Source organism: Polyodon spathula, chromosome 22 (genome assembly GCF_017654505.1).
Source record: "Polyodon spathula isolate WHYD16114869_AA chromosome 22, ASM1765450v1, whole genome shotgun sequence".
Classification (NCBI taxonomy): domain Eukaryota; kingdom Metazoa; phylum Chordata; class Actinopteri; order Acipenseriformes; family Polyodontidae; genus Polyodon; species Polyodon spathula.
The window spans coordinates 12680525-12703893 of record NC_054555.1 but is presented as its reverse complement, the minus strand read 5'-3'; the positions used below and the strand labels follow the sequence as shown (position 1 = coordinate 12703893).

Here is a 23369-nt window from a genome sequence, read left to right as displayed (position 1 = left end):
GGATTTAATATGTTTAAGATGAGGGGGAAAAAAATTGAGTTGAATATTGAGACTATGGGTTGATTATTAATAAATGCCACTTAACATTGTATAATTGCCTGCATAACCCTTTATAATCACATTGAAAACAAACATAACATGCATTCATATGTTGTAATAATGTTTGTTACTGTAATGCTGCCAAAAATATATTATTTAATAAATGAAGAAGTACAGTAAAAGCGTTTTATCTGTCACAGTCACACCCGTGAGGCTGAATCTTCAATCCCAGAACTTGTTATGAATGCTACGTCAGTTTTCAAGGTGATTCTGAAAGATTATACAGATAGTATTATGAAACCCTCATTATAGTGTTAGGAATGCTGCACTGTGTCCAATTCTATTATTAAAAATTGCGTACCTTTCTATACCTCAGCAGTTGAAAAGATGTCCATTTCCATGCATTGCAAACTACATGGTTCCAGATCTGCCAGTGTTTACCTTTTCATTTCAATACTGTTCATTGTAATATAGAGGTGTTTATTGTTGTTTGTACCACCCCACCCCAAACAAAGACGGTGACCAACATAAAAAATACAAAGAGCAGTGAAAAGGTCAAACACAGGAGATCCCCCTCAATCGTCTTCTATCACACAGCTTCATATTCCATTTGACATGTGTTTTTACTGTCTGCTGAACTTTGTATGATGCTTTCAGTTATTCATGTATTCATGTACTGTGTTTTTAGTTTTTTTGCTTTGTCAAATGTTAAGGTTCTTGGGCTCTAAGTTTATTAATTGCTTATCTCTTCTAGTTGTCTGCCATAGATGAATGTAACATACGCTAGATCAGCAAGTGTGTTTATGGAAGTAAGAGACAGCACCATCTAGTGATCTGCCTCTTTGGGTCAAGTTTCCTAGTGGGTCCCAGGGTTCTCCCCAGGAATTCTGTGTAGCTGGGTGGCAGAGCATTATAGCCAGAAGCCCTTTTAACAGACAATTAAAATTGCCTTACCTTAAATATATAATGAGACAAAGAATTTGAATAATAATAAGAAAGTGAATAATTCATAGTAATCCACCCTAATTCGTACACAGGCTACACTGCTCCATTTACACTCTGATCCTTTGCAATCTTTTTTGCGTTTCTGGCAGATTATTTGCTGTAAAAAAGCCATTTCCATTTTTTTTCCTCACATAACCTCATACCCACTATCAGGATGTTTCTTTTTTTTATTCACTGGTCTCTTGCGGTTCTTCCAATTCACTTTCTACAAGTTGCTCTTCGTTGACTGTATGGGGTTGCTCTTATTCATTTTCTACATTTTTTTCATCATGCATTTCATTAACGTTTCAGCCTCTCGAAGTGCTTCAGACGGAAAACCCACCCCTTCAACTCTCTGATTGGTTAAATGTATTGTCAAGACGTAACACAGCAACACAACTGTCATGTGGTTCCAATATTTTTTTTCACGCAGCACATGCAAGTGATTTAGCCCGCTAGCAGCGCAATCAGTCCTTATCGTTAAAGGCACAGTAGCATTTGCAAAACAGGCGGCTCTGGGTTTTTCAGGTGGGCGGCGTCAGCCACTTCGCCGGGTGGCTTGCCCAGCTGAAAAGGTTTGGGGAGAACCCTGGGTGCTGGCTCTTTCTATTAAAAACCACTCATTCTGTATGTCCATGGCAGGCAACAAAAACCAAAGAGCCTCTGTTGAACTTGTAGTCGAAGCTTAACAAAAAAAAAAAAAAAAACTATATTTGAGTAATTGCAGTAAGAACCACTCAGTGATTGCAACAAATCATAAAACATAAAATAAAATCTTTATTTTACCAAGTAATTGATAAAGGAGTTCATCTTGTGCTTGTTTGCTATGTACAATGTTTTATACAGGAAAGCAACATTTAGAAAAACAAATGCATACAGGAAACAGCCTCTTGCCTGAGTGCCTTGTTGAGTTGCTATTATTAAATGTGCAAGCACACTGTCGAGTATGTCAAGATGTTTTCAGTGTGAATGATATTTGTTGTAGTGCATACTATATGCTGAACCTAGATTACCATACAGGTAGTAATCATTCTGATCTGGTGTATATAATTCTCACTTTTTTTTTCCCCCTGCAACTAAACCTTATGTGTTTTTTTTTTTGTTGTTTTTTTTTACATGCTGGCAACATTAAAGGTGGTAAGGTATTAGTTCATTTCCATGATAACGAAAAGCACTTACAGCTTCTTTTTTTTATCATTTATTTTTCAGTACTGTATTGAGTTTGGGTTGTCATGGAAACAGTGTATCTTTATGAGTTTTTAGTTTGGAGCCCCTTTTTACTTTATTACTTTATTAACTACAAATAACTACATTGAGAACAAATTTGGCCGTTTACTTTGATTTATATGCAATAGTATTCAATTCTAAATATCAGATGCAAATAGAGTCTTTATAGCTGATAAAGCTGAATTAAGAATGATCATAAGTCAATTCCATTGATGCATTAATATGCTGTAAAGCTGTTTTTCAAGGCTTCAAATTAACATTGGCCCTAAAATTGCTACTGTAAAAACTCCATGGTGTTAATTCAAATGTCTTGATTTGTAGAGTATAGAGGGCGCTGCCAGCACTGCATGATTTAGAGGGCGCTGCCAGCACTGCATGATTTAGAGGGCTCTGCAAGCACTGCGTGGTTTAGAGGGCGCTGCCAGCACTGCATGATTTAGAGGGCTCTGCAAGCACTGCGTGGTTTAGAGGGCGCTGCCAGCACTGCATGGTTTAGAGGGCGCTGCCAGCACTGCATGGTTTAGAGGGCGCTGCCAGCACTGCGTGGTTTAGAGGGCGCTGCAAGCACTGCGTGGTTTAGAGGGCGCTGCCAGCACTGCATGGTTTAGAGGGCGCTGCAAGCACTGCATGGTTTAGAGGGCGCTGCAAGCACTGCGTGGTTTAGAGGGCACTGCATGATTTAGAGGGCACTGCCAGCACTGCATGGTTTAGAGGGCGCTTCCAGCACTGCGTGGTTTAGAGGGCGCTGCCAGCACTGCATGGTTTAGAGGGCGCTGCCAGCACTGCGTGGTTTAGAGGGCGCTGCAAGCACTGCGTGGTTTAGAGGGCACTGCATGATTTAGAGGGCACTGCCAGCACTGCATGGTTTAGAGGGCGCTGCCAGCACTGCATGGTTTAGAGGGCGCTGCAAGCACTGCGTGGTTTAGAGGGCACTGCATGATTTAGAGGGCACTGCCAGCACTGCATGGTTTAGAGGGCGCTGCCAGCACTGCATGGTTTAGAGGGCGCTGCAAGCACTGCGTGGTTTAGAGGGCGCTGCCAGCACTGCATGGTTTAGAGGGCGCTGCAAGCACTGCGTGGTTTAGAGGGTGCTGCCAGCACTGCATGGTTTAGAGGGCGCTGCAAGCACTGCGTGGTTTAGAGGGCGCTGCCAGCACTGCGTGGTTTAGAGGGCGCTGCAAGCACTGCATGGTTTAGAGGGCGCTGCAAGCACTGCGTGGTTTAGAGGGCGCTGCAAGCACTGCGTGGTTTAGAGGGCGCTGCCAGCACTGCATGGTTTAGAGGGCGCTGCCAGCACTGCATGGTTTAGAGGGCGCTGCAAACACTGCGTGGTTTAGAGGGCACTGCGTGGTTTAGAGGGCGCTGCCAGCACTGCATGGTTTAGAGGGCGCTGCAAGCACTGGATGGTTTATTTTTGCAGTGCTTTTTTTATCATTCATTTCTGAATTCTTGTGTTACTGACATTCGGCCGTATTAACAAAACGTTAAGGACTGTTTTAAAGACAGCTGTTTAAGGACAGATTGTTGAAGAGTGTTTAATGTGCTCTTAGAACAAAAATCTGTGTATAGCCAGTAAACACTAGAAACCACCGGAAAAACAGTGACAACGGTTAATCAGTGCACATTGGCCACCCCTTAAAAACCCACTGCTACAAAAAAAAAAAAAAAAAAAAAGATGTTTCCCATTGCAGCTGGGCACTGTCCCGCTTTCCTGATTTGCATCTATCATTGATTTGTTCTGAATACTTTAAACCCACCCCAACTACTGACTGACAGCACATTCCTACATTGCTATTGGAGACTGCTTGCGAGATTTAAAATGGATTAGTTAGGAATGGAGGCTTGCTTGTGTGATTTAAAGCTGTATTACAGTTAAGATACAGAGGTTTTCAAACAGAAATGTAAAAAAAAAAAAAAAGCACTACACACAAAAAACCCAGAAGAATTTGCCCGTGACCTTAAAGATTTCGTTGTGGAAAACAGCAAAGGAAAGAAGGTACAACTTCAGTGTGCAAGTACTGTCCAGTTACTACTATACACATTTTGACAGTAAAATCTCTCAAGCATTTTGGAAAGTAATCGAAAACACTAATGTCATACAGTATATAAAAAGCAAAAGCCCCCAAAAAACGATTTACATAAAACTTGAAAATAGTTAAAAAAAAGAAACACTGAAAAATAAAATGAAAAAACACAAAAACAGGAGCCCTAAGAATAACTTAATAGCATATCTCTAAAACAGAACAAGATTTCATGAACTGTAAGCTTGATTGAATTGATCAAAAGGTGTTTTAAAAAAGACAATCCTTAAATCAGTCCTTGCGCTTTTGTGATTAAGGCCCTTCAACCTATAACATTCATTTCCACTTTACCAAATAGAATAACAATTGACTGCATGTTCTTTGTGTTTAGGAATAAGTCTTGGTAGATTGATGTAAGACATGAAATGTCTGTGCACCTGTCTTCAGTAATGCAGAAGATATTAGCAAAAGCACCTTGCTGTACAAATTGATTTAACGATTTTGAAAACTGAATATTTTGTCCCTGCAAACATTTCTTGTATTACAGGGCTTTGTCTTCTTTGCTTTTATTTTGTGTTGCAGTGATTTATTGTGTACAAAAATCACATATTACTACTACCTATTGTTATTTTAGTAAATCTTTAATTGCATGATTTATAATTGGTGTTCAGTAGTGTGAAAATAGATTTTGCAGATAAGCACTCAAGAGCTAACTGCTTTAAAAAAAAAAATTCAACTCTGAGAGGAAGATTTCTGGGTCATCTCATCTATAAATTAAATGGTTTCATTTTATCAAAGCTCTCCAGTGTGCAGTTTGTACCATTTTATGAAAAGAAAAGTGGAACTGTTACAAAATGAAACATTCCGGGAGGCTCTCCTGCCCATCTCATATGCTTGTTTAAGTGATACTGCCAGTTGGTTAAGGCTCTATCGTGTGATAGCTGACTGAAACTGGAGTCCCGAGGTGATGGCGAGGGCGCTAACGATAGTCAAGGTCAGCTACCACACGGTGGAGCCTTCATGGAGACAGCACAATCGCTATTAGGAAACAATTTTTCTCATTATTTTCTTTAAAACAACACTTTGGAAATTGACAATTAGAATTGTATTGATAAAAAGGATTGTAGTTAATTAAGTTCCTCATTTGACATTTTAAACCCTCCTCCGCATTCTTTATTCCTTTGTTTAGGTTTGTTTTATTTTGTTTAACAAATACCATTGGAACTCTACTGATAATCATATAGACTGAGAACTCATTACTCTTTTTTTATTATTACAATATTACAACAAATGTGCTACCTGTATTAGACAAAGATTTCAAGTCTGCTTCCCTTGCCTCTTAATAGATGATGGTCTTACGCACTGCAGAGACCCCCTTGTGCCAAGTTTTGCCAGACAGTTTCTGACTCTTACCAGTCAAACTGTTCCCACAAACTTTCAGAACATGAATTCAAACAGTTTACATGTTTCTAAATGATTACATGAAATGAATACAATTTGATAAACATTCATACCTTCATGTTTTGAATAATGGAGTTACGTTTGTAGCTTGTGAAAACTTTTTGGAAGTGTGTTATCAAGTTTCAGACAGCTGCTGTTTGGATTTCTCTTACTGTTTCATGGTGTTTGCAATAACTCCTGTTCGGAGATCTGTACCTCGAATATTGAGTTATTACCATTTTTCTCTACATCTTCCTTTACCTGGTTATGAGTTTGCCTGGATAATCCTAAATGCTGGGACTAACAGCATTCCTCATCCCATTTAAATCATGTGACAATGTAACCTTTCAACTCAAAGCAAGCTCTAAACCACGTCGAGGCCGATTTAGAGAAAATATTTGTAATTATTGTAATAACTCAATAAGGAGCAACTGAACACAGAACCTGCCTGAATGATTACAAATGTCATCAAGTAGTAAGGGAAATGTAAGTAAAAAAGCACTTGAATGACATTTGAAGCTTCTAACCTAAGAGAATGTTTACAAAGACTCTTTAGAAAACAATCCTTAAAACGGGCCTCAGAGTAAACAAGCGTTACGACATCTCTAGAATTAAAATGTTAAAAGAACAATGGGGCTTGCTGATGTTTTGGAGACATTCAAAAATGGCAAAATTGCTGAACCATTTAACTTGAGCACGGAATGGAAATGACTTGTATTACAAGCTATTTTGAAAAAGTCTAATTGATTGGATTTGGCGTTGTTATGGGCTGCTATATCCACTAAGAAATGCAGTCTTAAAATGTGTCCTTTTGATGATTATGACTAACTCCACTTGGAATTCATATCTGATGAATATAGATATATAGATCTGAAGAAAATAGGAGGCACTTTTTTACACAGAGAATTGTGAGGGTCTGGAATCAACTCCCCAGTAATGTTGTTGAAGCTGACAAACTGGGATCCTTCAAGAAGCTGCTTGATGAGATTCTGGGATCAATAAGCTACTAACAACCAAACAAGCAAGATGGGCCGAATGGTCTCCTCTCGTTTGTAAACTTTCTTATGTTCTTATGTTTTTAATGTAGGGGGGTGTTTTTGCTTTCTCCATATTGGGCTGTAGTGCATGGTTATATTGGTGTATTGGAGATGCTTGCATTTTTAAGTAGTAGCTTTGAATTAGATTTTAACATTTTACTGCCCTTTTACTTGAGTAGGTATGCGTGTTGATGTTTTTGTATAGCTGACTTTCTTTTACAAGTTATTAGATGATGCAGACTCTTTCAGCTAGGCTGGTGAGTGGTGTATAAAACTATCTCAATAGTTATCAGTAGCATCTTAAGGTTTATTTTCAGGACAGTAAGAAAGAAAAGTAAAAATTGTTAAAATGTAAAGCTACATGCTCTAAAATATTATTTTCTTGTGTTTTTTTTTTTTTTTTAAATAGATGTGTGTTTATTTTTGGTGTGTAATTCTTGGAAGTCATTGGGGTCTAATAAACCACTCTAAACACCCTTTACAATCTTGTTTTTCTGTGAACCTCATTCACTGTATGTATTGATTGTAGATTTTATTAAGTGGATCAAAAAATAACCCCTGTGAAAACCTTAGCTGGCTTAGTATAGAGATGAAGAGTGGTGGTATTTGATCTGCCATTATTTAAATAGACCCCATTGACTAAGACTAGTTAGCAATAGTGATGGTGCTGTTTAAATACAATCTTCTTTTTCTAGTCCCAAGAAGAAGTTTGTGATCTACTTCATGCAGCACCATTTCAAAACATCCTGCCCAGAGTCTACATAAAAGGTAAATTAATGTGTTTCATGTTTTACTTCTCTCAATTTTTTGGACTGTTTTTAACTAAAAGGCATTGATCAGCTTGCAGGTATTGAGGTTATTAATAAATCCCACTATGGCATTCAATATTGACTAAGCTTTATAAAGTAGAATAACTGTTTTTATTAGACATTTATATTAAGCTAAAATGATTGGTCAACTGCACGTAAGGCTCCTATCTAAACAACTATAACTGTTTGACATGCCGACTTTCTATTTTCAATGTTATGGAAACTACAGTACTCTTCACTTTGACCTGTGACCTAATATGACTCAAATATAGTGTTCATGTGAATTATTGGTTTCTGGCTTTATATTCGATATTGTATTCTGTGATTCTCTCGGTCAAGCTTGATAGTGGTTGTCGTACATGACAAGTGACAGTACATTGCTCCCAGGCCATGAAGAGCTAAATAATAATATGCAATTTTGCAAAACTGGATATTCAGCTATCCAGAGGAGTGTAAATAACTTTATATTGAAACAGGTTAATTGTCAAGCAAAGGATTCATAAGAAGTGGTTCAATTATACATGTATGAGTGTACAGAATACTGTAAAGGCACATCTTTCCCTATTACTGAGAAAAACAGTTTGAAGCTGTGCTCTTTGACTCAATGTCTCTTTCTTTTCTTTGAACAGAGGGAGAGCGTTTAGAAGTGCGGATGAAAAGACTAGAGGCAAAGTATGCGCCACTTCATCTGGTTCCCCTGATTGAGAGGCTTGGGACCCCTCAGGTAAGGAGTCTGTAGTAAAGTAATGTTGCCAGTAGGGGCGGTAGTGATTATAAGCTCCCTTTCAGATGCAGTGAGTGCTGGCTTCTTAGATATACTACCGTTTTGGTGGCTTGACCATAGTTTATATAGAGTTATTGTTACAGTTCACAACATGTGCAAAGCTTGGTTTAATCCCTACAAGTCCTGTTTTCACAAAATAAGTTGAATCAGCTACACATCAGGGTTAGGTCATCATCCTGCACCCAGTCTTGAGTTTCAAAACCATCTGTATTTAAATGCATTATTTACGAGAGATCAGATCCCTGCTAAAGACCCTTTCACAGTGGCATGCTGTACTCGGGTCAGGGTCCAGTGTCATGCGGGTCGGGTACACAATTTAAACACTGCTTTTGATAAAGCAGGGTTGACCTGGGTGACAGCCGCAAGTGCACAATACTGCGTATCAGTGCCCCTGGAAGCAGCTTCTCATGGGTGCTTCCTTCCAAACTTCTCTGGATTGAACCAATCTGGCTCATGCTGTGTCTCAATCAACAAAAATATGGCTAAACAGAAATGTTCCTTGCGGAAGTGAAACCTTCACGCAGGCATGGCTGTTTGTTATTGCATCAGCTCACAAACGGCCATCATGTATTTTGTCTCGCTCAGCCTGGGTCAAAAAATGTCAACCCACATCCTGAGATGGGTCGCTGGGACCTGGGTTAACCCGTGTACGACCCAGATACGTGGTTTCACACTACACGAGATTAATACCTGGGTCCGGACCAAGGTGGGAGTAAAAGGGGCTTAAATCTGCTATGACCTGGATGCACTTACATATCGTTGTTTGTGCAGCTAATGGGAAGGAACTATTTATTTAGCAGATTTCATATTTGAATCCTGTAGAATACAGAGCACTGCACAGTACATTACCTACTAACTGTGACTCATACATTACATCATAACACGCCCCTTTGTCGCTGTAATATTAGATGTATTGTGTTATACGTGCATTTGAATTAAGTTTCTGTTTGGGATCCTCTGCTGAAATTTGATGCCCTGTTTGTCATTCCCTAGCATCCGTGTTTCACTTGACTTGATGCTTGCAGGATGTTTGAAGCGTGTTTATTCTGCCAGTTACAGACCCAGCAAATGCTAAGCCGTGAGGGAGTGAGGCTTTATCATACTGACTACTCTTCCATGAGTAAATATAGAAAAGCTAATCTCACACTTGGTTTTGTTTTACAAGAAACACAGTGTTGTATTTACTGTAGTGATACAATGAGAGTTTCTGTGTTGTCACAAGGGAGAGCATGATCTGAATACATTAAAAGCCTTGTGGGACAAATCCTCTTAAGTATAAATCCAATAAGTTAAGAAGTGGTTTTATTTCCCAGCCGGTTTGTGACTAGGGTTTCAGTTTTATGCTTAAACTGGTAAACACAGATAAAGCACCCCCAGAACAAAAGAACTATGTCCTATAAACACTGAAAGAGCATAGCAGGCTACTGCTCATTATAATAAACACAGAAAGTCACATTTATGGATATATGAAAAAAAATGTGGTTTTATTAAAAAACATATTGCTGTGTTACACACAACACGGGATACAGTAAACTAATGCATGTCTTGTAAACACTGCAAGGTGTTCTATAACCCTTTAAAAGGAGGCTGTGTGGTCCAGTGATTAAAGAAACAGGCTTGTAACCAGGGAGTACCCGTTTCAAATCCCAGCCACTGACTCATTGTGTGACCCAGAGTAAGTCACTTAACCTCCCTGTGCTCTGTCTTTCGGGTGAGACGTTCTTGCAAGTGACTCTGCAGCTGATGCATAGGTCTTACACCCTAGTCTTGTATCTTGTAACGCACTTTGTGATGGTGGTCCACTATGAAAGGCGCTGTACAAAAATAAATTCCATTATTAATTCCATGCTGTTACAATTCTAAAATGCAGGTGGCTCCCCTTACCTGCAATCTGTAATCTTAAAGAGAAAATCTTTATCAGAGGCATCTTAAATTGAGGCTTGCGGTAGTTCTGCGGGCAAGGCTGAGCTTGCTACACTAATCCTATTGGTTAATCTATATAGTCCAGGCTCACCTTCCAATACTTGTTCTGCAAGTTCCACCATCTCCTTTGCAACTGTATCTCCCTTCTGGGGGTCGCCGGTCATCCATCACCCGGCCTTAGTGACCAGAAGACGAGATCCTGGGCCAGACAGTCATGTACTGTTTCAGTCCTTATATGAGAATTTTAAAACCTCAAATGCAACCTTAATAGAGCTGTCAGAAACATGCTTGCCCCTGCATCATTCTGCCTTTAGTGGATTTAATAAATACTGTATTTATCCTATTCCTCCAGTTTTCATTTTAAATCAATGGTGGGGCAGTAAACCCTTCCTTGGTGTACTGGATATGATAATAATCATTCATAATTTTTTATATATATATATATATATATATATATATATATATATATATATATATATATATATATATATATATATATATATATATATATATATATAATTATCGTGGTGAGAGATCACTGTCTCTTCTATTGTTAGGGGAATAATGATACGACAACAAGGTGCTAATGGCTTATAATAGCCCTGAGAGACTCCTATTGTTCAAGGGTATAACGTAGGTTTCGTGAATTATGTAGCTGTTCCTGGTCAACACTAGAGTGGGAAAAGGTTTTGTGTTTCACTGTTTGTTGATTCATTGGGCTGCTTATGATAATATGTTATATGATGTGTAAGCGGTACAGGGGTGGTGATGCTGAGAGATGGGAAAAACAGCAGAGTCCAGGTATCCCTTCACTAGTCTGGTGGACGTTTGATTTATTCAGAATAATTCACTTTCCTATGAGAGTGAATTAAAACACAAAGCAAAAAATGGTGCACAAAAACAAAAGCAAAAAGTGACAGTTTGGCAAAGACAAGAAGCCACTCTTCACCCCTTTTACACACCTTCACCGTGTCAATTCTTCAAATTTGTTCTTGATATATTTCAAAGCCATCTACTCCATTAATTATTATCCCTCATAGGTGATGCATAAGATATACCAGGCTAAAGAGATATCGTAGAGGCACCTGTGCGTGTGTATGTGAATCTGTATGTCATGGTTTAACATATACCTAGAGATCTGCTTATCCAGTTATCCAATACAAAAATACATACAAACAATTGTATTTTTACACGGTGGATGATATAAGATTATTATTATTATTATTATTATTATTATTATTATTATTATTATTATTATTAAGAGAATATCATAGCTTTAAATACTTTTACAGTCTGTAGTTTCAAAGAAAGTACTACATCTTTGCCACAATCTGTCACCAGAAATCACTTGACACTGGTGGATTGTCTCTGACAATGTACTGGAATTCTTTTACAGTGAATCAGTGTTCTTCTTGGCTTCTGTTGCCAGTCCCAGGAATTTTCTGAGATTCTACAGTCTGATACAGATAAAGGGCCTAGAGTGTATATGAGAGAGACACACATTTAGGCTTACAGGACAAGACTAGGTTTTGGAGGTAGCAAAAAGGATGTACGTTGATTTTCCAGGTTTCGTTGCGGTCTGGGGTATAGACTAGTCTAGCACTCACTATAAAACACAGTTCAAACAAAATTAATCTTTGCTTCAACTGTTTTATGGCCTCCTAGATTATGAGACATGATGCAGCTTCTTTGCATATTTTACTTCCTGATTAATTCCCATATAAAGGGAGAAACAACCTATTGTGGTTGTGGCCTGTATTGTGACGATCTAAAAAATGACACAGTGGTAGATCACGCTGCATAGATCTGTGACTCAAAAAGCTATTCAACTGACCCTGCTTACAGTTTCTTACAAAATATTGCTGGTGTTTGAATAGTTAATTAATGAGATAACTTATTCACAGAAGCAGTCATACCTGAAATGATGTCCTAGGAGTATGAGGGACTGGGGGTGGGATATTGCCTGTTCACCCCAGTAGTGCCAATGGGTGGGAAAATTGCTTTTCAAAAAACGTATTTCTGCACTGATGACTGCAGTGGTTCAGCGTTCAGTGCAGCACCGGTCAGTCACAGGGGGCCTGACACCTTATTGGCTATGCATTTTGTTTTTGGCTTATTTTAGCAAATCGCCATTGCTAGGGAAGGGGACCTGCTGACCAAGGAGCGCCTCTGCTGCGGCCTGTCGATGTTCGAGGTGATTCTGACCCGAATCCGCAGTTACTTGCAGGATGCAGTGTGGAGGGGGCCTCCTCCCACCAATGGAGTGATGCATGTGGATGAGTGTGTGGAGTTCCATCGGCTCTGGAGCGCAATGCAGTTTGTCTACTCTATCCCAGTGGGGACCAATGAGTTTACTGCTGAGTGAGTATTGTCCACATTTCAAATCATTCATTCATGTAAACTCATTTACACTTACTTTTTTTCATTTTTATTCGTTATAGTACAGTATCTGTCTGTTTACAGTATTTACTAAGTAGAACTTGTCGTGTCAAACCTTGCCTCCCAAACAGTCATTAATTGTGATTTAAAACTATAGAAACTAAATCTAGTAGACAAACCCCATTGGTACACTTGAGCTGGAATTACCTTTTTCAGTTTATTTAGTATTAGCTCCATTTTCCTGCTTTGACCTACTGTATATGACCTCCCCTTCAAGTTCCCAGAACAGTGGGGCTGAAGTGCCACTTGTTCATCTGTTGTGAAAACGTGATATTTGCAAAGAAATTACAGTGGCTCTCAAAAGTATTCACCCCCCTTGGACTTTTCCACATTTTATTGTGTTACAGCATGGAATCAAAATGGATTTAATTAGGAGTTTTTGCCACTGATCAACACAAAGAAAGTCCATAATGTCAAAGTGAAAAATAAAATCTACAAATTGTTCTAAATAATTGAATTACAAATATAAAACATAAAATAATTGATTGCATAAGTATTCACCCCCTTTGCTATGACACACCTAAATAAGCTCTGGTGCAACCAGTTGTCTTTAGAAGTCACATAATTAGTTGAATGGAGTCCACCTGTGTGCAGTTAAGGTGTTTCAGATGATTTCAGATTAAATACACCTGTCTCTGGGAGGTCCCACAGTTGGTTAGTACATTTCCTAACAAAAAGTCCATGTCGTAGACGAAGGAACATTCAAAGCAAATCCGGAAAAAGGTTCTACAAAAGCACCAATCAACGGTAAGATATAAGAACTTTTGCAAGGCATTGAATATCCCCCAGAGCATAATAAAGTCCATTATTAAGAAATGGAGAGAATATGGCACAACTGTGAATCTGTCTAGAACAGGCCGTCCTCAAAAACTGAGTATCCGGGCGAGAAGGGCAATAGTCAGGGAGACCACCAAGAGGCCTATGGCAACTCTAAAGGAGTTACAGTCTTCCACAGCTGAGCTGGGAGACACTGTGCATACGCCAACAATAGCCCGGGTGCTTTACAAAACTGGCCTTTATGGGAGAGTGGCAAAAAGAAAGCCATTGTTGAACAAAACTCACATCAAATCTCAGCTAGAGTTTGCCAGAAGGCATGTGGGAGACTCTGAGACCAAGTGGAAGAAGATCCTATGGTCTGATGAGACCGAAATAGAGCTTTTTGGCCTCAACGCTAAGCGCTATTTGTTTGGCGCAAGCCTAACACCACACATCATCCTGAGAACACCATCCCTACCGTGAAGCATGGTGGTGGCAGCATCATGCTATGGGTATGCTTCTCTGTGTCACGGCCTTGATAGCTTGTGACGATAGAGGGCAAAATGGATGCAGCAAAGTACAGAGAAATCCTGGAGGAAAACCTGCTGAAGTCTGCAAGAGACCTGGGACATGGTAGAAGATTCATCTTCCAGCAGGACAATGACCCCAAACATACAGCCAAAGCCACACTGGAGTGACTTAAAAACAAAAAGGTCAATGTCCTGGAGTGGCCCAGTCATAGCCCGGACCTCAATCCAATTGAGAATATGTGGAAAGAGTTGAAAATTGCTGTTCACCAAAGGTCCCATCCAACTTGACGGAGCTTGAGCAATTATGCAAAGAGCAAATATTGCAGTGTCCAGATGTGCAAAGCTGGTAGAGACTTATCCAAATAGACTCATGGCTGTAATTGCTGCCAAAGGTGCCTCTACCAAATATTGACACAAGGAGGTAAATACTTATCCAATCAATTATTTTCTGTTTTGTATTTGTAATTAATTTGGAACAGTTTGTAGATTTTATTTTTCACTTTGACATTATGGACTTTTTTTTGTGTTGGATCAGTGGCAAAAACTCCTAATTTTAAATCCATTTTGATTCCATGTTGTAACACAATAAAGTGTGGAAAGATCCAAGGGGGGTGAATACGTTTGAGAGCCACTGTACACCTGTGAAGATCTAAAACAATTGTCTACTAAATGTAGTTTCTATACTTCTGTATAGTGAGTGTTTGGGATGTTTTGACACTGCAAAATCCACTCAACACAAAAACAGATATGAATGCAAACTATCAATTGAAACAAAGAAGGCATTAGCCAAAACGTTTTTCAAATGGACTTCTCGTTAATTTTGCTGATAAAAAAAATCCAACACTACCAAAAATACTTTTCTTAGAAAGTCAGAGTGAGAGAAATGACTCGTGTACTCAAGGATTTAACTCATGTGCTTCTGTTTATTCCTAAATTGTACATTTCTTCTTTAAGAGAAAAAAAAAAATCATTTGTGAAATTCTCCTAATAAGTTTTTAGACACTTTCATTTCTCTTTTTATTTACCTATACTGAAGTGGCAACACAAATGTATGTAAAAAGAGGTAGTGGTTCAAAGACTGCTGCAGTGGGATTAATAGTTTACCTTGCTTATTTTCTAGTGCATATACTCAGCTTTTACTCCATTCACTAGGTCTTTGAATGTCAATGTTTGGGGCTGGTACAACGTATTTTCATATTTCGACCTACCAATGGTATCACAATAAAATAAATACTCAAAGCACACCCATTGCAGTCCTGTATAATCAGCTGACAGGCCTTGTTTGTAATGCTGTGATCTGCTAATGGTTGTACCACGTTCAAATACACTGGTATCACCATGGTATCGCACTGCTTTCTCTCTCATGCCTGTGCTGAGGCTGTGTGGTTGTCTGTTTCCTCACAGGCAGTGTTTTGGAGACGGGTTGAACTGGGCTGGCTGTTCCATCGTTGTCTTGCTGGGACAGCAGCGTCGCTTTGACCTCTTTGATTTCTGTTACCACCTTTTGAAAGTCCAGAGGCAGGATGGCAAAGATGAGATAATCAAGAATGTGGTATGTAGAGAAACTGACAATCGGATAGGATCCTAACCTAATCAGCTTCATGTGTCAGTGAGAACGGCATGTTGCCTCCAAAATTCTAGATCATTGCACTTCTTGTGTCCTTGTTGCTTGTAACACCTGTTTCCACCCACTCAGATAAGAATGCTGCTTGAAGTATAAAAAAAAATCAACCATTCATATGATTTCTTATAACAACATTTATAAATGCTTTTTTGAGTCCAGTTTTGAAATTATTATTATTATTATTATATTATTATTATTATTATTATTATTATTATTATTATTATTATTAGTTGTAGTAGTAGTAGTAGTAGTATTTGCATTTCTCAACTACATTTTCTTCCTGTTTTTTTTTATTTGTTTTCATCGTGTAGCCCCTGAAGAAAATGGCTGACAGGATCCGAAAGTACCAGATTTTAAACAACGAGGTTTTTGCCATTTTAAACAAGTATATGAAGGCAGTGGAAACGGACAGTTCAACCGTGGAGCATGTGCGCTGCTTCCAGCCCCCTATACACCAATCATTGGCCACCACCTGTTGAAAACAGCACATGACTGGCCTGTGAGCTAGCAACCTGTCCGCCTGGTCACCTGCAAGCTGGTATTAAGAGTGTTATACATGCCCTGTACATGCTGTTCAAAATGAACAACCTGTTTGCCTTGCGTGATAGACTGAGAACTTTCAACTGACCTTAGCATGCTCCTTGTGAATTCCTTCAAAAGTTTAAGTGCACCATGTCCAAAGTCGCCGTGTATAAAACGATACCTCGCTGGTGTTTACAAGCAGTTTATCATCGATACGGTCTCTGAAGATATCAAGTATTTTCAAACTCATTAATCCTACAATCCTGTTTAGCAACTTGAGGCATCAGATTACTTTCTTAATATGAAAATCTAAACAATAAGAAATGCTATTTTACTGTATATAATAAGGCGTGTAGAAAATGTGACTTGACAGAAAATAATACATTGTGTAGAATTAAAGGTAAACAATAAGACATTAATGGGGAAGAGCTTTTGGCCATGCTGTCCATGATATAAATACACAACTCTTGTAAATACCGTACAAACAGTGCTGGTCAGGCCAACCAGCTCCATAGTGTCAATTGAAATCCTGTTTGAAGTTTTTGACAAGTTGTTTTAATAGGAGTTAATGTCATCTCACTTCAACATAAACTGCTTTTAAGCTGCATCCACACTGCACACAAGCGAATAATTTAGAAGTCACTGCACTCTAATGGCAGTGTCCACATTAGCAGCGAGCGACGTCGCTTTGAGAACATTTTGCATTGCTACAATAGAATCCGTTTCTTTTTTTGCGTGACTGGAATGAAACTGACCAATCAGAAACAAGGTAAACACTCTTGACACACGTCAAACACCCTCCTCAAAACAAGACGACGAAAACTTAATTGGAGGTGCAGCAGTATCCATTATTATATGATTGCAAACTCAACAACTACAAAGACATCCAGCAGAATGGGTGGCTGGGTGGCTTGCAGGTGGTGCATTTAGCATCACCAAGACAATTTCTTTCTGATTATGCAAGTTACATAAAAATAAACCAGACCGTACATGCGGTCTACATGTACAGCATTTAAATGAAAAATGTGCACTTTTTTTGCTAACTTTTAAAAACGACACAAAGGTTCTGCATTTACACAACTTGGATCATGTGACCTAATTCTAAGCGATGGCTTTTTTTTGGTTTGTTTGTTTTTATGAGAAATAACATTTTTTTCACTAAATTGTTCTGTGGCACAAATCTGTGACAAGAAGGTCTTTACATACGCATAAAGCAAAGTTTTGTGGAGATTCACCAAACAAGCAAAAATATTATCGAGGTCTTGCTATTCTATACATTATAAAGCAAAGCCAGTAATATGATTGTATTCTATGTGACACATCCCAACATTACCAAGCTCATACATAGTTTTGAAGATTATGAGCCATATTTAGAAAGCATTTTCTGTCAAGTTCACCAGACTGTTTTAAAAGGAAAAAGTAAATAATAATACAAAGTGGTGACCTGTGCATAATAACATAGATTTTAATAATAACAATAGTAATAGTAATGTTAATTATGAAGATGGTGATTACTACTAATAATAATGATGATAACAGTAAAACAGTTGGGTATATAGGGATGTTCAATAACACTGATCTTTATTTTACAAAGGAGTTGCCGGAGGTCAGGGTAGTAACCAAACTAAACCTGTTTTGTAATGGGACAGCCCATCTCTAGTATGTCCAATCAGAATGCATGGGCGGGGTCATGTATTTATTTCCAGTCTTTCGGATCGTTTCCAAGTCGCGTCTGGTGTGGATTGACATTCGGCGACTTCGCTCGCATCACTCTGTCCAGTGTGGATGCAGCTTTAATTTACTGAATGCCCTCAGATGATATTAGTTCCCCTCCGAGAATGAAGCGATGGCAATGATGAAATCAGCAGTAACTTGGTACACTCTGAGCTCGTGGGTTCAGAACGCTCCTCATTGAGGGTTACAGTGAAATTATCAGTTCACAAAATGAGTGCATAAGAGTATAGCTGGAGTTCACACTTAAGTCTTTAGGTCAATAATTGGTTACCCAGCAGGAGTGCCCCAGTTAGGAGCAGATCTGATTGCTCACGTGTTCTTTTCCAAGTCTACAACAACACTTTATACCACAGAGGTAGCATTTTTTTTTTTTTTTTTTTTGCTTTGTGAAATTATAATTGTATGTTGTAAGGTATTCCCATGCATTGGGTTAGACACTGAAAGATCAGGGGCTCTGGACCACCATTTTAAGTACATTTAAGTTTCACATACATACAAAACATTTGCAAAGAAAAAAAAAGGTTTATCCACTTTACCAAGATATGGTTTTATTTATTAATCATAAATATCTCTGCGAGGGGGGTTCACATGAAAGAGCCATACCGGGATACACCTGTCATCCTGGAGCATTAAATCAAAGCAACTCCCTGTTGTGTTTTATTGCGTAATCTGTTTGGTTTAAAAAGACAAAAAAGTCGCTTTACCACACCCTTTTCAGCACATCTGCATTAGAGAGAGAGATAGGTGTGACCTGAGGCCTGAACCACCAAGAATGTGTATCTATTGAGAGAACAAAAGGAGGGGGAAGATGACCATATGATTCTACCACTAACCACTGTTAAGCAATTGACTGCTGTTTGTTTTTAATTCTTTTGAGTTCATTGTCAGTGTAGGTAATCAGAAACCAAGCACAGTAAAACGAGAAGTGTTACACATTCAATTAAATTTGTTCTGCTTAAAAACCGGTACCGGTAGATGAAATGCAAACATTTTCCCCTTTAATATGTGTGCTGTCATTCATGAAAAAAAGAACAAAGGTATTCATTTTAACTCTTGTTAGCGTTTGTGTAATTAAAATGGTAAGATTTACAAATAAACTGTTGCAAAGCAACTCTTCAGTTGTGTAGATGTGCTGAAGTTCACACCTGTTAAGAGAGAAAGCCAGCTGGGGCATCGTTGTGAAGCAAAGGATTAAGGCAACTTCAAATCAGAATTACAATTGGAAAACTAAACAGAAGTGTCCTTTAAATAGATAAAGGTAAGAGAAAGAAAAAGGCTAATGTACAGGGAAGGGGTGCAAAATCCTAAATTACTAGGTATCATTGACATTTAATTAATCATATTTGTTCCTATTGTAATTTTAGTTTAACTGTGTACACTTCACGCATCTCTAAACATTACTAGTTTGTTTTAGTTTCACAAAACAATGTTGACTAAGATGTGTAATTATCTAACAGCTTTGCTGAGTTTGATTTTACCAACCAACCGTGATACGATGGTAAATGCATGTGGTGTATCACATTACCTCAATACCAGTCCTGTTGCGTGCTATGGCAACTATTCAAACAATCCTCTTCCTCGTGGTCTACTATTACTCCAGGTTTCAATGCGCTACAAAGCACACCTATTTATCCTGACCTATTCATGAACTGAATCATTTACATCTGCAGTCAACTTTTGCAAAATCATTTTTCACAGGGTATATTTGATATTGAAATTGGAGAAGGAATCTATGAAAAAGACCTAGGAGTTTTTGTTGACTCAGAAATGTCTTCATCTAGACAATGTGGGGAAGCTATAAAAAAAAAGCTAACAAGATGCTCGGATACATTGTGAAAAGTGTTGAATTTAAATCAAGGGAAGTAATGCTAAAACTGTACAATGCACTAGTGAGACCTCATCTTGAATATTGTGTGCAGTTCTGGTCACCTCGCTATAAAAAAGATATTGCTGCTCTAGAAAGAGTGCAAAGAAGAGCGACCAGAATTATTCCGGGCTTAAAAGGCATGTCATATGCAGACAGGCTAAAAGAATTGAATCTGTTCAGTCTTGAACAAAGAAGACTACGTGGCGACCTAATTCAAGCATTCAAAATTCTAAAAGGTATTGACAGTGTCGACCCAAGGGACTTTTTCAGCCTGAAAAAAGAAACAAGGAACAGGGGTCACAAATGGAGTTTAGACAAAGGGGCATTCAGAACAGAAAATAGGAGACACTTTTTTACACAGAGAGTTGTGAGGGTCTGGAATCAACTCCCCAGTAATGTTGTTGAAGCTGACACCCTGGGATCCTTCAAGAAGCTGTTTGATGAGATTTTGGGATCAATAAGCTACTAATTACAAACGAGCAAGATGGGCCGAATGGCCTCCTCTCGTTTGTAAACTTTCTTATGTTCTTATGTTCTTATGATATAGTAAGAATTCCAGGACCTACAAGTAGATGTCAAAATATTGAAAAAAATGAGACAGTGGTGTACAGTTACTGGAGTACTAAATGTACCGGTGGAATTGGAGAATAAAATAATGTGTTTATTCCTTGCTGTTGAATTAGTCCTTTTGTGATTCGATCATGTATAAATATTTATTCATCTGAATACACAGTTGGTTTATATAGCGGTATTATTAACAATCCTTTGTATTTTATTAGTGTCACATAAATCTATTTTTCCATGTTAAGTTTCAAAAAAGCAAATTCATTTTGACAACTGGTTAAAAAGTGGTGGAATGCATGGCTTTTGATGTAAAATAATATTTTGTTTATTGAATTTTCTCTACCTTTTAACTTTTTTTCAGTTTAATATTATTTATGTGTATTTTGAATTGCTTAACTGGTTTTCCTACGTTGAAAGAAATAGTTGTTAAAAATGTTTAATAAACCTTAATTGTTGATACCGGTACATTAATCCATTGTATTGTTACAGAAAGGCTGAACATGTTATTTCATTTAAATTTTCATACGATAGCACGGCAGGTGTAACTTATTGTTCTTATGATAAGTGTGGCATACAGTTTTTTTTCATAATAATATTGTGTGAGTGCTATGATGTTCTTAAGAAACTCCTATTGAAGGATAAATACAAAGCAATGTTGTATCTCCATTAAATAAAATATAATTTAAACAAAGAGAAAGATTTTCTGTTACAAATATTGTGACATTATTATTGTTAATATCATCCATTAAATGGGTTGTCATTCCTGGTTGTGTTGTTGCCTTTGCTTTCCTTTTGTGTAGCAAGTGTCAAGTTTCTAGCCTCAGTCTCTGAAATCCTGTAAGCGACACAGATTCACAATGTACAGCTATGGCCAAAGGTTTTGCATCACCTAGAATTTTAGGATTGAGAGAGCATTAAAAAAAATAGAATAAATAAATAACCTATATGAACATAATGGCATCATGAATGTGACTTCGTAAGGCATGACATAGTAGGTGCCCATGCAGCCTGCTTGTCCCTGCGCTCTGAAGCTACATTGACCAATGTGTCTATCAAAAATGGCAATGCCTGCAGAAATCCATCACGGGAGATAAAAAGGATCTCAAGCCAGTCATGACAGATAAAGACTGCAGAAATGTCCAGGTATTGTGATGGGCATGCTGGCAGGTGTGCTAAAGTGGCCCAAATCACTGAAATCTTCAACACAGAACAAGAAATACCAGTTTCCTCTCAAACAGTGCTCCAGGATCTATGTGATCTCACCTACAAAGGCTGTTTATTCAGTCATTTATTTGTATTGGGGTTAGCGATCTATGTAGAGCGTGTTTGTTCAGGATGTAACCCATGAGCATCTATAATTCTTTTGAAACTGCATCTATATAGTACATATCTATTTTCATATATATATATACATTTATGTTTATAGCTGTGTTATTTTTTCTGAAAGGAATGCTGTAAAATATTTAATAGACCATGTCACAGGTGATACTAGACCTTCAGCAGGCCTTCCATAATCCCTCCTACACTTATTTTGTACATCTTGTTCCTGTTCTAAAACTTGAATTGACATGCCATGCTAAAACAATTAGCATGCTTTATGATGAAAACCGCCTGCAATCTGTAAATGACTTGGATATAGATTTATAAATAGGTCCTTTCATTATAGAAATATGGTTCAGCAATTTTGGTGTTGTCAGCAGTGTGAGTTTTTCATGTCTAGTTTTGCACCTTTTCCTTTGAGTCTAGTCCAAACAGGGTGTGGAAATGTCCTGTGAAAACTGAGAAACCTGGAGCAGCATTGTACTGACAATGCAAGCAAGTTAAGTTTAATAAAGTATAGATTTAGAAGATCTTGCAACAGGGAGCTGTAGGTTTTATGAATTACACAGTACTGGACCACGATTCAAAATGAAGAAGGTATCAGTCTGTCTTTATGTACAGTGTCACACCCGAGTACAGATTTCACACATAATGTATGTTTTTGCTTATAACTTCAGATCCGCTTGTCCAATATAATTGTATTTATGTATTTATGTTCTATTTACATTTTGGCATAACTGCTTATCCAAATGGGATAATTCAGAGAATAACACTTATAGAGTATATTGAGGCTGTCCATCTATATGTGTGTGGCATGTTATGTTTTTGTTACATTTTTACATTTGATGGATGTTAGTTACGGTGATCTACTTTTTCATGCTACTTGATAGCTTTGTGTTTACAGTCGTGGCAGGGAATACTGAAATACAGGGTTTACAGGGAAACAATTATGTCATAAAAACACTTCCCAAGGTAAAGGAACATGGGTTATGAACGAGGCTATTTTATTAAAGTGAAGGTATGGCCTCCATGTTTATACCGTCAGGGTGCCAGTCAATGTCTTCAAGGCAGTGTGGTATGAGATTGCATTGCTCCTAGTTCCTAGTACACATTCAGTTGTAACTAGTTATACTGTCTAACAATTGAAGTTCATGAAAGAAATTAATATGGACACATTAAATATTGAAGTAAAGTAGCATCACACTCTAAATAATAGTAAAATGCTTGCCCCGAAATCTATTGTATGCAGTTTTGTTACATGAAACCCAATGGAAACTTGCGAAAGAGGGGGTATTAGCCAAGGATCTCTGTAAAGATTCAGCTGGAGTCTCAGTGCATGCAGCACTGTGGTGACAGGTTATATGGACTTCACTGGAACCAACAGCTTTTTATTAGGTCATAATAACAATATTATCTAATCTTTTCAAAAATAAAAAAACTGTTAAAAGCTTTGTTTTCCACTTGCAGAACAGAGCAACCCAAAAGATGACAGTCTTAAACAAAAGGATGGTAAAGCAAATATTGTGCATGATAAAACCAGGTATAGCCTGAGAAGCAGAAGCCTTGCAAAAACATCATCTAGGTACATTTGTACTGGATGCATGATTTTCTGCTGATAAACAGAATTAAAATTGGGTCCAATTTCTTTATTAAATACTGCTAAAAAATATTATGCTGAAACTTTTAAAAGGAAAGGTCTGTGTACAGGTGTTGCAATTCCTACAAGTATCAACTGTTTAGATCGACAGC

General features: G+C 38.0%; 1 protein-coding gene across 1 annotated transcript in view; it reads left to right on the top strand.

The window, feature by feature from the left end:
- cyfip2 (cytoplasmic FMR1 interacting protein 2) overlaps nucleotides 1-17524 on the top strand; it is a 63919-nt gene extending 46395 nt beyond the window's left edge. Inside the window, exons 27-31 of the mRNA XM_041223643.1 lie at nucleotides 7444-7516; nucleotides 8187-8281; nucleotides 12387-12625; nucleotides 15394-15541; nucleotides 15925-17524. Of these exons, the coding sequence (XP_041079577.1) occupies nucleotides 7444-7516; nucleotides 8187-8281; nucleotides 12387-12625; nucleotides 15394-15541; nucleotides 15925-16092 (723 nt within the window). The 3' untranslated portion in view covers nucleotides 16093-17524. The remainder of the gene's footprint in view (nucleotides 1-7443; nucleotides 7517-8186; nucleotides 8282-12386; nucleotides 12626-15393; nucleotides 15542-15924) is intronic.
- Nucleotides 17525-23369: the final 5845 nt, after the last annotated feature.